The 16,606-nt window shown below is 41.9% G+C and overlaps 1 protein-coding gene across 1 annotated transcript; it reads right to left on the bottom strand.

Moving 5' to 3' along the window:
- Positions 1-771: 771 nt before the first annotated feature.
- aplnra (apelin receptor a) lies at positions 772-2,659 on the bottom strand. The gene has a single exon (XM_088413575.1). The coding sequence runs from the start codon at positions 2,505-2,507 to the stop codon at positions 1,422-1,424; it is 1,086 nt and encodes a 361-aa protein (XP_088269701.1). The 5' UTR covers positions 2,508-2,659; the 3' UTR covers positions 772-1,421.
- Positions 2,660-16,606: the final 13,947 nt, after the last annotated feature.

Genomic DNA, 16,606 nt, shown 5'->3' on the forward strand with positions numbered 1-16,606 from the left:
ATGTGAGAAGACCCCTGTCCTCCTCAACCTGCCCCCCCCCCCTGCCCCCGCACAAGCGCTTAACTGCAATCTCTTGTCACCACAGACAAATATTGACTTGTTCAGTATCTTAGCTCCTGCCAGGATTAGAGCTGCACTTCCTCCTGCCACCAACTCTAAACACTCATTATGTCTCAGCAAATCAAAGCACTCCTTCTGAAGAGTCACATGCTTAAAAGAAAAACGTATCGTTTCAAATGACCCCTGAAGTGTTTTATTTGACTTGCTCGGAGGTCTTGCGCGCACTTCCAAATCTGATTTTTAAAAGACATAAATTATTAAGTAAGTATGTAGCTCTTTTTCCGCTTAAAGGAAAAAAAAAACAAATGCCAAAGGGTGTATTTCAGTTGACAGTGACAACATACTAAATGTATTTGAATATCTTGCGCTACAAGATAGAACCCCATCTGTTCCAGGTGAGCACTGAATACACACTTACTGAATGGCCGCTGATTTGCATAATCTGGTTACAGTCTGGATACTGAGTGTGAATCAATAGAGATTAGAGCTCTATTAGTCTGAAGGTGTGAAGCAATTGAAACGCATTCATAACAAAGATGGAGATATGGATCACTCAAGTAACGGGATGTTGCAATGAAACTGAAGTAAAAGTACATGTTTAAAGCAACTTTCGAACGGTGTCCTTTGTTCTGCTTTTTGTTTCAATTTCAAGTTTCGATCGCACGAACAGTAGTTTTGGCGCTCAATGAAGCACAGAGATCTTGGTTTCATAGAACACATCTTTAATACAGTAGTTAGTTACAGTGATGTCAAAAATAAAACACATGCAAATCCATCAGTTAGGTGGAGCCCCTTTAGTACCGAGGCCACACTGCACCCCTCCACCCACCCGAATCCTGTCCTCCAACGACAACATTTGTCAACTGCCATCTGCCACGCCGCACCCCCGTCTCCACAACAACATCTATATCGTTACGCCGCGACACCTATGCTCCTCTTTCATGCCCTCGTCACTCCTGTAGCTAGAAAACACGTTTTGAAAGAGGACATAGACATTCAGGACAAGTGCTTCTAAAACAAAACAGTAATAGATCCGGAGAAATGGCACGGTACGAAAATATTGTACACCTTTAAGATTCATCCAATATCATTCTTTTCTTTGCCCCTGTAAACTGATTCACAATTCAAACAAAATGAAGAGGAACAAAGCAGCAAAAGAGCTCAGCCAGCTGGCTCCCGCCTTCCAAGTCCACTTGAAACGATGGAGAACAATGAGTGGGGAGAATGTCAAAATGTATCTTCTCAACTTCCCAGCAAAAATGGACACGTGAAGTCTATATTATTTCTTTTACAAGTGTTCCAGTGGTCGGAGCTGGGACTGTCCCGCGGGATCCCCTTTGCTCTACGTTCGGCCTCCCCGTCTACACTTTGGTCGCTAGAGACTGAATCTCGGACTTCTGAGTCTGGGCACTCAGCGTGGACGACATGGAGCTCATGTGGCCATGCATGGCCTTCTTCAGGTTAAGCAGGCACAGGCACTGAGAGCGAAAGCGCAGGTCGAAGAAAGCATAGAGGAAGGGGTTAAGGCAGCTGTTGACGTAGGCCAGGCAAGTCGCGTACGGATGAGCCAGAAGCAGGAAGCGCAGGAAGCCGCAGGAGCTCGGGGCCAGGTTCAGATAGGACAGAGCGTCCATGCTCTTCAAGACGTGGAAGGGTGTCCAGCAAATGGCGAAAACCACCACCAGGGTGGTGATGATCTTCAGCAGCCTTTTCTTCTTCTGGTCCTCCTTGCGCAGGTTGTTGAAGTGTCGCGTGACGGTACAGCCGATGAAGCAGTAGAAGATGGTCATGGCCAGGAAAGGGAGGAGGAAGCCCAGAGCCGAGGAGGACAAGCTGAGCCCGGCGATCCAGAGGTACTCGTGCCTCTGGTTCAGCGTCACCAGGCTGAAGTCCATGGCGCAGGTGGTCCGGTTGCTGTTCAGGTCGCTGACCGTATTTCGGAAGAGTAGCGTAGGCAGAGCCAGCAGGCCGGACAGAAGCCATATGGCGCCGAGAGATGCCAGCATGGTGCCCCTTGACCTCAACCTGCTGCTGGACAGGGAGTGCACGATGGCCAGGTAGCGATCGAAGCTGAGGCAAGTGAGGCAGAAGACGCTGGCGTACATGTTGACCAGAACCACGTAGCTGCTGATCTTGCACAGGGCCACGCCGAAGGGCCAGTGGTAGCCCAGAGCTGTATACACAGCCCACAGTGGTAGGGTCACCACGAAGGTCAGGTCGGCCAGCGCCAGGTTGCCGATGTAGACGTCTGCTGCTCGGCGTTTGGATTTGGACCTCCAGACGGTGAAGATGACAACGCCGTTTCCCGACAGGCCCAGGATGAAGATGAGCATGTAGAGAACTGGGATGAGGGAGTAGGAGGGCTCCCACTCGGAGAAGTCGCATGCTGTCTCGTTGTCGTCGTAGTACTCGTAACTGTCCACGTATTCCCCAGTGGTGGCCTCCATGGTGTGGGCGCACAAAAAAAATCCCCTTGGAAAATCAAAGAGTTGAACAAACAAGAAAGTAAAAGTCCTGCCCTGGTCCGAACGGCCTCAGAAATGAAATGACGACAACCGGAGCCGGACGTCCTACTGCTGGCAACTGGAGGCGAGGGGCTCCAAGCGTGTGAGTGACTGTTGCCGGCAGACTGCCTTTTTAAACGCCCCCCTCACCCCCCCACCCCCCAGGATGACCCCACCTTTCCACTCCTCTCCTCCCCCCTCCCACAAGCATCCTTTAGCGCTCCCCTCCTCTGAAGAATATGTTATTCTTCTTGTTCAGACAGGTCAAACCTGATCTGGATTCGGTTTTGGTCACAAATGTTGTAATCTGGATTTTAAATCATCTTTCATTTAACGGCAGCGCGTGTCAAGATACATTTGAGAACCTTTTGCTCAGTTTTGGAGGCTATTATTCATTAGGGATACTTGAAAAGAATGTTTAAATCTTGTTTAAGCAAACCCAGAAACAAGAGTTCTGTAACTGAACAGAACATGACTGGAGCAATCGTGTTTTACATTATAATCAGAAGTACAATTAGATGCTTGTTAAAAGTGTTAAGTATCAAACATTTCGTCACGCCCACCCAAGAAAACCACTCCTGATTGACCAAGACTCAATTCTGCTTTGAAACAAAAATGAATGGAAACTTCAGCTTGACATCGATGCCTTTAAAAGCATATAAAACAATTTCTTGCAATGTGTAATATGTGCCCATTGAGCTGCTGGTAAATTGCATTTATTATTACTGGGACGTGAGGTTAAGCATCTTAAGGGGTGGACTACACGATAGTGTATTTGGATCAGATTTTATGAAAAGAAAAAGTCGAACATGAAAAAAATATTTCAAATAAAGCCTTAAGAAATTTTAAAATCACTTAAAATCAGCTTAATTTGAACCTATCAAAAGTGGATCCACCACTGATGATACTGTGGTTCATTCACCTGTCTGTGGTGCTGGCAACGCTGTAGATTCATTGCCACTTTGATGATATGATGTGGTTCGTTTTAATATGTATGCTGTGACTGCCTGGAAATCACTTCAGGGTCTATTTTTTGCCCAAACTCCGTCGGAACAATAATGGTGATTGCAAGAGTTGCAGATCGAGATGTAACCTACCCCAACAATTACATAAATGCAACAAATTGCAGCACTCAGCTAGTTATCTTGAATCCACCAAGCAAAAGACTTTAGAGTTAGTACATTTCCTTATTTTCCACATGCCTTTGATATTTATTGGTGGCCCTGGCGAATGTGTCAAAAGCCCTAGAATGAACTCAAATTTATTGCAGAAGCGTATATCAATATTGAAAAGAGTAGAAATAGTTCACCAAGCATAGACCCAAACTCAAGTTCCCAGACCTCTTCCATACTGAAAACCAGTGGAATGAGCTGCAGGGGAAAAGACACCCTTCATTGGATGATTTCTGTACTCTCCCATCTTATTGGAGATTAGGTGCTGTTTTGTTGGCAAAAGAGGGTTGCACAAAGTAATCAGATAATTGTGGCAAGAAATATCCCTCAATGCGGAATATGGTTTTCCCTCCATGCGCTTAAATAAAAAGTTGGATACCCCGTCCCTCAAACAAACAAAAAAAAAAGTTCTATATCATGTAGTTAAACATATGTCTTTAAACTAAGGAGTGCATTAAAGAGGAAGTCAACCCCCGGTGTTTTATTTTACAAAGGCGTGTTCTATGAAATCCCACATCACAGGATGAAGCTTAATATTATTTTGGGTGGTATGAGTTGAGCTCCAAAATTCATCCCTTTATCTTAGGGTGCGGCCAACTGAAAATGGCATCAAAGTTGCTCAGGGCTCAGGTAAGGACCAATCACACCTCAGCTTCCGAATGTCAAGCGACCAAATTCAGAAAGCACCCGAGCCCATATTCATATTCGGTCGACAACAAGTGGTAAAATGGCCACCCGTTTGGATAAATAAGTATTGATCATAATACTGGATTTAGACCTGAGGTTGCGTAGAACATGATTCCATCCATTTTCATAAGCCTCTTATTCTCACTAGGGTCATTAAAAAAAAATAAAAGAAATCAGTTGACTTCCCCTTTTGAGATGTTTTATTTTAGCTTCTAATGATCTAATTTGTTTTACTAAATGGGACAGGACCGGAATTTGAAGGGTTAGGCATATTCCACACGATGCCGAGTCAGGACTACTCGGAGTCACACAGAACATAGTATGGAAAGGAAAACTCCTTGTTTCACTTCCCCTTTAACTGGGGATGCCAATAACCATTAAGGCCACGTGTAAATTTGTATACAAAATATAAAAGAAAGCCCCTTTTCTTTTTGAAGTAATGTCAACGATAAATGCTTCCATCTTTCCTCAGCCACCAATAACGCAAAGACTGTTGCAAGCGGTCAAAGACACACCAGGTGGGGCCCACCTCTACCTCGCTCCCCAGGGAGAGGATTGGCGCCCTGCCGCTAGCATCCCTTGGACAAATAAATGTAAAGATTTGAAAAATAAAAGCAAGAAGATAAGAAACAGATGGCCAGATTAGAGCCTTGTCTGGGCTATCTCTTGAAGACCTCCTTACTCATAGCTGCGATAGTGGAAAGATAAAGACCCCGTTCGGATCCTCCACTGGCTTTTATGACGGTAGGTCAGTATTTGGAAGAGTTACTCCTTTGTTTCTAAATGAAAAGGTTTAAAGAGAGGTCTTTCCAACAGCTGTAAAGAATTTGACAACCATTGCCGGCGTTATGCCATTTTTCAACGCAAAGGCAAACAGGTTTGCGAGAATCAACTATATTAAGTGAGCAAAGGGAGGCCCGCGGATCGTTTGTAAAAGCTTCACGTCACCCCCCCGTGTGATTAGAGGAGCAGATAAAATGACTGAAAATGCAAGGATTGTTTGAAGTGAAAATTGTTGCCGGCGCACACGCTCCCCTTTACGTGATTTGTGGCCAGCGAGACCCCACAAATCAGGCACCGGCGTTTGGAAAGGTCAAGGGTTGCACCGGGCTCGGGGGTCACCGCGCAGCGTCGCTCGAATCGAACCGGTAACGTGGTCGGACACGAAGCGGGAGTCATCCCCGCCGGTCGACCGCTTTATACTGCGCAGAAATAAGAATAATTCATGCTGGCGTTTCGGCATGGTTTACTTCTGATTCCAGACCTTTCGCACGGGCCTGCTAAGTGTCGACTCCTCTGTGTCAGACGGAGTCACACGCTTGTGCCGCGGAGCCAGCGGCACACCCCCAAATGTGCGAGGGCACTGCTCCTGCTGAGGAGTTGGCTGATTGGCAGATTGCCTTGTTAACGTGCCGGTTCGCTGCCACAATGATTTGTGCTCATGGGTGCTAACACGTTCTGGACATCTACAGTTGGGCATCGCTTAATCATGAAATTATGAATGATTTGTGCCAGATTTTACGATGAGAGCCCCCAGTTAAACTCTTAAATTCGAGGGCATGACACCGTATGTTTTTCGCGCATCTGATCAACTGTTCAGTTCAATTGTTTGAGTTTTGAAAAATGACTTAGCTCAGTTCCAACTGTGGTGGGAAAGACTTTAAAACTTATCGTGGATATTGCACTTTTAAATGACATGTATCCAGATGTGTTCTGCATAGTTTATTTGTACCAAGCTACAAAGTAAGCTTCATGTGTAAATATTCAAAGAGCCATTTGGACTATCTTCCAAGGGGTCTCAGACTTTTTGACATCTAAAGTGAGGATGATTGCATAGATTGTTTATTTTATCTGCATGTATATGGAAAAAATAAAATAAAATCCAGTGAGTTGAATATTTTGAACTCTGTCATAAAGGGCACTTTCTAATAAAATCATCAGTAACTAATTGAGTCCTTCATGCATTAATTGAATTAAAGCTTGATTTTAACTATCCACCTTTTGCAAACCAAAAATGCTTCCGTGGTTCCAACATCATTTTATCATGTGGCTCATGTTGCTGTCAACTAGAAATCATAAAAAATTACTATTTCTCTTGAAAATATGAAACGAATAGTAAAGTAGCAAAGTAACTAAAACAAAAAATATTTTACGCGGTAATTGTGATTTTTATTTTTATTTTTCTAGGTTCACAAATCTAGGCACAGTAGGGCTGGAAGTAAACATTATCTTCATTTTGGCACCTGGTTGTAATCTATGGGCTGTGAGGTTTTAGTGCATTTTTAATTCATTCGGCCCCAAGATGTTTATATATTGTTAATAGTCCCAACATTCAATCCCAGCTATTTGTTTTTTTTCCAATGTATAATTATTTACTTTGGTTAAAGTCTAAAAATGTCTGGTTCTAATCATTCTACCAATTATTTTACTATATTTGTAGTATATTGTAAGTTAATTGTTACAGTAGTTCTTAAATAAGCATAGTAATCACTTACTTTATTGCCTATTTATCCAAAGTAATCAATTACTTAGTACCAGCTCTTTTAGACCCTCCTTCTGCAAATTAATTTAAAAAAAAAAAAAAAATGGACCTGGGATTGAATGTCCAGACCCTTAAAAAAAATCGTATTGTTTGACTTAATGTGTAGTTCATTTACCACATAGCATTAAATGATGTGTTTTCTTAAACGTTTCTTGGATTTATCCATGTTTGCCTACTGTGGGCCGAACAGCTCAATAAACTATTGCACCATGTGGCGTACAGAGGCATATTTTGACATTTTTTCCCAGTGTTTTATAGATGACTACAATATTAAAATTTTTTAAATTACATTAGAAAAATGTACCCGTTAAAGTATTATTTGAGTTCCTCTAATTATTTACTACAAAATACTGGACTTTTTCCATCAATAAGGAATTAAGGTATTAAGCTACACCTTGGCTAAAATCCTGGGGTTTTTAGCCCAACACAAATACTTGCTGAAAGAGTCCTGGTAAGCATCAGAGTGCAGGATGAATCCAAAATCAATGCGCCCTAGGGGGCACCTGGCCTTCAAAACCGCAAGACGACAATTACGTTGGCCGATCAAAATTAAACTCCAATAATTTGTGACTTGATTTTTGCCATGCAAAAACAAACAAAACAAAATCTTGCTTATTACGAAACCATGTTTTTTTTAGCATGCGTTTTACTTTTCTAAGCATGCGTGCATTGTGTCTTCTGTAACCTTTCGACAAATTCCAAAGTTGGCACTCTCACTTCTCTCTGCGGCGTTTACTCCCATTTATGTTGCATTGATGTTGTTTTGCACCCATAGTAGCTGGGTCAGGATTGAGGGGGTCACAAGGTGTTTCCCTTCTCACAATTCAGGGGCCCATACCACCCCCGCAACCATCCTTCCCCAAATACACGTGCGTGTGCGTGAGAGTCCATGCCCTGAAAGTAATGGGCGACTCCCCTCCAAAAGTACCGAAACAATGAGGCCATTTCTTTCGTTCAAGTTATAGTCCGACTAGGCACGTATTGCAATATGACACACTCAGATTCATAATGCCAATATGAAACATTTCATTTCTGCGCCACACAGAAGATGCTTAGGGGAAGACCAGAAAGGAAACGGTGTAGAAAACGCATAGGAAACAATAACACAGGAGAAAAGAAAGAGGCGGGAGATGAGCCAAATGACAGAGCGGATGTTGGGGAAGAAATACAGGGACAAAGGGACAGCGTTGACGTTGATGAGAGGGCAGTGGCTGCCGAGGCGGCCCACTTAATGACAGGGATTAAAGGCCGGGGACTGCTGGGATCTCAAGGCTCTGCTGCACTCCGGCCGAGACCTCCCACCCCAGGAGACCTGCGAGAATCTGACTCCATTTGGTCTCAAATCTCCAAACAAAACAAAAACCCTGTGGCTCAATTGGGAGGAATTTGGTCTCCTTTTACATGAAAAAAAAATGTGACTTGAACACTTTAATATTGCGCTCAAGTAAAAAAAAAAAAAAAAAATGGAGGTACTTTATGTTCTTTAAAGGTGAATGCTTATTCTGCTCGCCAAGAAAGCATCTGGATCTAATGATTAATAAAAAGTCAGTGCCCCAGGTGTGATTCTTTGTTTTTTGTAAAAAAAAAAAAAAATGCACCCGAACACCCCAAACCTGTCCCCTGTTAGGAAAAGTCAAGGTGAAAACATAGGTCATGTGAAAACCAGGTGCTGCTCAGATGATCCAACCCCCCTCCCCAAAAAAGTCCTCTCACAACATCTGACCACAGGTTTCCTCTGGAAATGAAATAATTTGGAATGGAGAAGCTGTCACCAAGCTGACTGGCAGCGAGAAAGACCAGAAGCCAGCACCTGAACCAAATAATGTGCCTCGTCACAAATAGGAACGTTTTAGTCAACTTGAAAACTCTCCACTCAAAAATGACCTTTTAATATTGCAGCAAATTGTAAAGAACAGATGGCTTTGGACATCAACCAAGGAAAACACAAACGATTATTCTTGTCGGCTGCTAAAACGAGAAATAAATTGTGTCCCTCAATATGGGCCCGCCAGGAATATTGCAGGCTATTTATATCATCTCAAAATACACCCACTGATAAGGAGTGATGCGGACTCTTGTTTTTGTTCCTTGACTGTGATTCGCAGTTGTGGGTCGTACTCGTAACTAGTCTTGGATCAAACGTGTTTGAAACAACTATATGTGCATTTAATGTAGACATTACCTGTCGACTTTTGTGTTTGTGGTGAAGTTTGGAGCCAAAACGGGAACGCATAACTACTCTATATTTAGGGTTTTTTTTTTCAGTGTGAATTTTTGAAAGCACCATGAAGCCTATTCTGAAAAAAAAAAAAATGGTGGTTAAATGTATTCTTTTTTATTTCACTGTGGTTAAAAGACAATCATCTGAAAACAGATACATATGTATCTTTAAGTAACTTTATTATTTTATTTTTTATCTTTAAGACTATCAAGCTAATGTATTTGATTACATGCAACTTTTTTGTGCAACCCCTAGACAAAGTAAAACAGTACTGTAAATTTTGGACTTCAAACCCCTATTTTTTTTCCGCACACTTTGAAGCCTGTGCTGCTTATGTACAGTTTTTTTTTTTTTTTTTTAAACGAGCCACCAGGGGGCAATTTCCCGGTAACCAAAGGCAGACGGAACAATAATTTTATTAATTATTCAAATTTAGTTCCAAAGATTTATCCAATACAAAAGGTATCCGAGTGATTCAGCGATGATAATAATTATCGACCAATTTGACAATTATTTGCCGTTTATTCCATTAACCATTGCACCTTTATCTTGGGCTAAAATGCACTTTGAACATTTATTCATTTGTAATTAAATGTAAAAAGATGTCATTGCGAAGACTATTTTTGAGAAAAGCACTTTTCTTGGCCGGACGTCTGTTAACGTGTGCGTTGGAGGTAAAAATATGGTTGCCAGGGTGAAACCACTTGAGAACCTCTATTCAAGTGTAAGTATGCATAAAATATGGCGATCCATGTCTCACTAAGTTTTGTCACTTGAGAATAAGAAATCATAGCCTTGGAATAAGAATAAGAGTTCAAACTCTTATTCCCTCAAGAATATTAATTAATTATCCCAAGACCTTTTGGACATTTCTATCCTTTCAACTTTGTGGGAACAGTTTGTGAAAGGCCCTGGTGCACAAAGCAAGGTTGTGATTGGTGAAGATTGGTGTGGAAAATTTGAGAGTCCTGAACCCAACAATAAAACAAATTTGGCCTTCACAGGAAGAAAAAGACACACTCCATCTTGCTTTCCTAGTGAAAGCGCAGCGTGACATTCTTGTGCCTGATGAAACCTCAAAGCATCTCGCAGTGACGACGCCGTGTCGAAGTTTGCGCTGTTTCCCATCTGTCAGCTCTTTGACAGACAGCAACAAACTGTAAATCCGTCACCTCTGACCCCAGACCGGTCCTCTGCCTGCTCAAACAAACAAATTGAGTGTGATTGTGTGTGTGTGTGTGTGTGTGTGTGTGTGTGTGTGTGTGTGTGTGTGTGTGTGTGTGTGTGTGTTCTCCCCAGCGGTGCGTTGTGCACCTTCTTTTCCTTATGTCATGCGGCGCTGATGCTGCAGCATGTGGGGCCACATTTCAAAACCATAAACAGTACAAGTATTTATTTCTTTTAAGATTGCAAACAGTTGGCTCAGACCAAAATATGAAATGTTAGCTGTCTTAATAGCGGAACTGAGTAGAGCCTTGACACTGTGCCCTGCATGGAGAGGTTCTACTGTAGGGGAGTCAGCTAGTCTGCAGACAGAGGCCGAGACCCCTGGATCCCACATTTAACTGCTTTAAGGGAGCCAACCATAAAATCAACTTTTACACTGTTGACAACTTTGATGTGCAATCACAAGGTGTGTGTGTGGGGGGGGATAGTTTGGGTTGGGGGTGGGAGGGCAATGTGGAAGTGAAAACATCCTCTGACTCCCTCTAATTGTTTTGGCAGTTGTTTTGCTGTTGCTATCACCAAGACAGGTTTCCACGCTGTCCATTTGCTCCAATCATTCCGCCTTTGCAGTGATAACTGCCATACAATAATTGCCTCATGTCACTCTTGTCTTCTTACTATACAACTCGTGTTAAGCAACTTACAGAAAGGGCCCCTTAAAGGTCATCAACAGACAGCTGATATTGATATTAGAACTAGAGAGTATCAGGGATCAAGATGTGAGCAGGTGACTGAAGACAAAGCTTGCACGCAGGGTGGGATTGTCAAAAAGGTCCCCTTCACGGCATGTTAATGAAATCAGAACAAGTGGCTGAGGAGCGTGGCCATCTCATCAGACGAGTACATCAGGTTTCTCAAAGAGGAAGCGGGGCACTGTTAAAACACAAAAAGGTCCAGATGCGGGGCCCCTTGAAAGACTCCTCACCATCTCCCTTGTGGTGGACGCCAACAAATTGGATTTTAACGATCTCAAAACAGGCTCCGAGTCAATGTCAAAGCCACGTGTCACTCTTGCGAGTCTCGTTGGGGAACGCCGAATGCCTCCAAAACGAAGCTGGGACTCTGGGATAATATTTGGATAAAGCCCGCTGCTATTTCAGCCCTGGAAAGGGGCCGATCCACATCATCGGCACTCGGCACATGTTGCCGCACTTTCTCTTTTTGGGACGGGGGGCTTCGACTCGCAGCTGGGGGATTTAGCATGAAGTCTTACATCAATAATAAATTCAGACAGCATTTTGAACCTCATGAGAAGATTTAAGCGTGACCACACACTAATTCGGCATTTGGTCGAATCCTTCAGCTACTGGGATGTTGAATGACTTCTCGCAGAGATGTTTGTTGGCTGTGCAGAACTACAGCGTGTGCTGGCCTTCTTTCACTCTCTCCTATTAAGCCAAATACCTACTGTATATTAAATCACCCACGTATGATTTGGCTGAAAAAGACCTCAACTCAGCATTACTACTTTTCAACTTAAATCTATCATTTTTGCCTTTTGTCGCTTCAATATATTCCATCAAAAAAAAGGTTTTTGAAATTGACATAACTCCCAATTCATTGGTGCTATCAACATCATTCCAATGGATTCTGAAAGCAGAGAGGGTGGGCTTTCCATCGATAGCAATGTGTAGTTTGGTGGAGTATGATTGTATTATTTGTGTTTTTTTTTTTTTTTTTTAGTGTAAGCGGTGTTGTCAGTGTATTGATGTTGTAATAAAAAAAAAAGTGTTTTCACTGTATTTTTTTGTGGTGTGTGTTGTCTATTGTTCGTCATTTTTTTTCATTGTTCTTTTTTTTTTTCCATTCTTGGAATTATTTAAAAATAATTTTGGATATATCTGAAAGGATAAGAGAAAAAGAGAATGCCAAGGACATCCACCAGGAAGAGGAATCTTCCATGGATTTTTTTTTTTTCCCTAATGGTTGTTCATTCCTGCAATTGACTGGCAACCAGTTCAGTTGAAGGTGTCCCCGGCCTGAAGACAGCCGGGAGGGATAGCAGCAAACCTACAACCCTAAGTGAGGATAAGAAGCGATAAAAAAATCGATGAATGCATGGATGTGACAAAACTTTATACTTTTTTCTCAAAACTAAAATTCTCAATTTGGTAACATTCAAAGTTCTGCAACTGTATCAATTTTTGAGCTACTGCCGTGTATTTGACATATTTTCAAAAGGAATTTAGTATAACGTTATCGTATATAATTATTGAAATTTTCCTTTCTGCCGACAAAAGCCTGGTTTTGCAAAAACTCATCACATTTTTTGTCTCCATTCACTGAAACTGTGGATGTCTACTTTTAAGTTTATCCTCTTGTTCTTATATATACATAGTCAAAAACCTTCCCCCCAAAAACTCCCACATTTTGGAGAAAGTCTTTCCAGAAACTGACATATACAGTATGCACATACACTGTACATATACAGTGCAAATACATATAGACTATACATGACCAATCTATTCTTGCATTTTATTTTCACCTTTAGATTAAACATCATCATCGTATTCCATTGATTTGTATTTTCTATGAATTATGATACCCTACTTCCTGTTTATACTGGATATACTGTGAAAATCATACAGTGCAAAGGGCATACCGGAATATATATGGCTACCCTGGATATGAAATATTGTCACATGCCTTTTTCATAATATGTTGTCCATATGGCCAGTTAGCTACGAAACAATCTGGAAAAACTATTTTGAAAGATGATCTCAAAGTCCAACTGTGTGGAGGCACAGTCAGTGCGGTTGAGCACATCTACTTCACCTTTTTCTTTTATCTGTTACAAATGGTGCTTGGCTTGAACTTAATACTAAGACCTGGATTTAGTCTGTCTGAGCTACATTGCCTTCAACCATTCTTTCAGTGCTTTGAGTGAAATCACACATTTTTCACATTAGGGGGAATAGGAAACCTTCCCTGATCTGCCGATATACTGTATGTCGCGTTGGTTGCATGTATTTTCGAAGAAATCAGTTCATAATTGAATGACAACAGAAACTATTGAAAACGCAATGTCCGTAGCTGTTACATGGCGTCCCGAAAACAGCAATTCATGAACAAAAACTTTGCTCGGTCGGGAAGGATGACCCGGATCATGTATGCATTAGTTGAGAAAGTAGAATTATCCATAAATGGTTTGATTTTACTCTCAATGCCAAAATATGATCCTGCACAGACCGCAAAAGTCCGCTGAGACCGATGTACCAAAGTGTTCGACAACATAAAACCCTGACCTGCCGCTGCCAATAAATCAAACATCAATAAAAGTGAAGCTTTTCCATGTTAAAAGCCACGCCTGTCCTATTTCTTGGAAGCTGTCTCTCAAGCACAGTAAAACATCTGACGGTGGCCTCCACCCAAAACACCGTGCGTCCATTTTGACCCGTCTGTCGAGTTAGGTTGTTTACTTTGCAGTGCAGACTCTCAGGGAGTCTTGTGCTTTCACATGGCCGTAGTCCCCTGAGAATATATTCCCAAACAGGAAAAACAATCTTCCTTTGCCCATCACACACTGACGCCGGCAAACTGTGGTAGGGAGGCTTTGACCTGGGTATTCGCCTCAGCGGCTCAGCCCTTCCTGTCTTTGTTGGACTTTGTTTAGAGTGGTACATCTTCATCAACCAGGGGAGCCTGAGCGTGTGACCCTTGCTCCGCAGGTTCCTCCAGAAAGTTTAGCCCTTACACTACATTGTAATGTCAGCTAATTTCAATTTTAAATTGGCCAGAACCTGGAAGGAGTCATTTTCTTGAGTACCATAAAAGCTGACAGCTTTCTCAACAGAAGGTTGAGCTAGTTACAAGCCTAAGGGCTTTTCAGCATTCGGGCTTAAGGGGCAAGTCTGAACCTGATCCCTCGCCTCTGGTTTACGAGCCTGCAAAGACACACTCATGGACATAAACACAGAATACGACTGAAAGTATTGAAAATGGGAACCAAAGGTTTCTTGACAAACTTTTTTTTTTTTAACTGAGTGGACACTATGTGACCTCACCTTGTGTCCAGATAACACAAAAAGCAAGATCAAGGCCACAAAGGTTGACAAGGTGGGTTTTGGGTGGAATGGCGCTGTTGGGGGGGAAAAAAGGCTCTTTTTCAGGGGTAATCTCCAGCTTCCACACAATGAAGTGACATGCTTTCACGAGCCCAAAACGGCAAACAGCTTTCAACATTCCAACAAGACAGGCGGACCTGTCTATTCATAAGCGGGCGGCTGGCGACTCATTGTCTCACTTCTCCCAACATTTGGTGGAGGAAGGGGGTCAAAAAAGAGTCTCACCTGTCAGGTAAACAAAGCCAGAGGGTCAAGATGTGAAGCGCACACACACGCACGCACGTAAACAGCACTGTACATCTTAAGGCTGTCAGAGTTAATGCGTTGACTTTGGAGATTAGTTTGTTTTATAAATTATTTCAAAAAAAGGTTAATTAAGTCAACTAACTAATTATCTCCGTTCTAATTACTTCCTGTGGCAGGTGAACTTTGCTAACTTTTCAACCAAACTTAATGGAGAGTCTGAGGCACACAGTTGGGGAATTGTGTAGTTTTACTTTAAAGGTTGCACGATGGCTCCTTGGAAAAATGAAATACTTTAATACTTTGCAAAGACAAGTTCCATCACTATTAGTTGCACAGTTGTTTGGCTGCCTCAGAGCAAAACAACCTGTTCAAGTTACAAGTTCTATGAGAAGCATATATGTAAATATGGCTGTAAAAATGAGACAGAGCTGCTTGTTCAACAGTTGTATTTTATAGGAAAATAATCCAATTAAATGATCAAAAAAAGCTTTTACAACAGTTTTTGAATAAATACTATTTTTATTTCATGATTTTATGTTAATACCAAGTAAATATGTATTATGAGTGTCAAGAAAACAGTTGTTAAAATGTGATTGATCTCCAATTAAGTATGTAAATTTTAGTATTGAATTCACTCTATCGCTCTCTCTCTCTCTCTCTCTCTATCTCTCTCTATCTATCCATCCATCCGCTTGTTAGTGTTAATGTTGGCACTTGGTAGCTGGAATTTAAAGATTTTTTTTTCTGAATTGAAGAATCAGCACACAATCCTCGTATGCCAAAATGTAATCTGGACATTTTTATCTGTTTTTCCTTCAACCACTGACTGCTAAGTGCTCTATTTGGGATTAGAGCCATAATTTGATTAAGGGGAAATGAGAGTATGTTGATTTTCATTGAAGAAAATCACAGAGGGAATCCAATTGTTTTTGTTCCCATTTTCCCTGACCATCCTCGGCTATCAGCACGTCTCTGGAGAAAGACTGGTTTCCGTAAACGTGATGGGAGATGCTTCCTGCAGCAGGTCTGTCTGTTGCTGATTAGAAGGCATCCATCAGGCAGACCTCCTCGGAGCAAAGAGGTGAACATTGGTCAACTGTAGCTCCCTGCCCACAGAAGCCATTCCACAAAAACAAGGTCTGCACAGTGACCCCTTTGCTTGGGTGGCACATTATGGAGAGAAATGGATTTAAATACAGTACATTACATTGATGCACTCACTAAGGAAGTGTGACCAAGATTTATTATTGCAAATTGACACATATTTCTCAATGAAAAATGATTTGATAATACATCTATGAGTAAATGTAATGACAAGTTAGACCCAACATTTTCAAATTCAAGTCTGTACAATCTCTAAAATTTGAACAGTCTGGGAACATTTGATAAGATTAATAAGAATATTTTCAATCTGTTAAATTAAAGGAGGAAATTGAGGAGAGGTGGGGTGATATTTTTGGCCATTGCATCTTGTGCAGTGCCAGCAACATCTCCCTCACTTGCTTGCTCTGAGCGAGAACGAGAGAGAGACAAAATACACCTAGCTTTGCTCCATTGAGTTTTCTCGGCCTTGTCTACTGATGTTTCTTTGGTTTTTCCAACTTCCTCTCGCTGTTTTGAGCAAAGAATTTTGACATTTGTCGCTTGTTAGTCATGTGCGATTCAGATGACTCCAAACTGGCTGTCGCATGACAAAAGATGGGATACGTGAACTTTGGAACGTGTTCTGCTTTTACATTGCCGGTCAAGCCGCGGTGTCTTGACTTTTGGCTGAATGTTTTTCTTTTCTTTTTTTAAGTGTGATGGCATGCGGGTTACCAAAATAGCTCAGCAGTCGACCGGTAGCCCGCGGGTGACGCATTGAGCACTCCTGTCTATATGCT

The sequence above is a fragment of the Hippichthys cyanospilos genome, chromosome 1, assembly GCF_059441005.1.
Source record: "Hippichthys cyanospilos isolate Australia breed blue-spotted pipefish chromosome 1, RoL_Hcya_1.0, whole genome shotgun sequence".
NCBI lineage: Eukaryota > Metazoa > Chordata > Actinopteri > Syngnathiformes > Syngnathidae > Hippichthys > Hippichthys cyanospilos.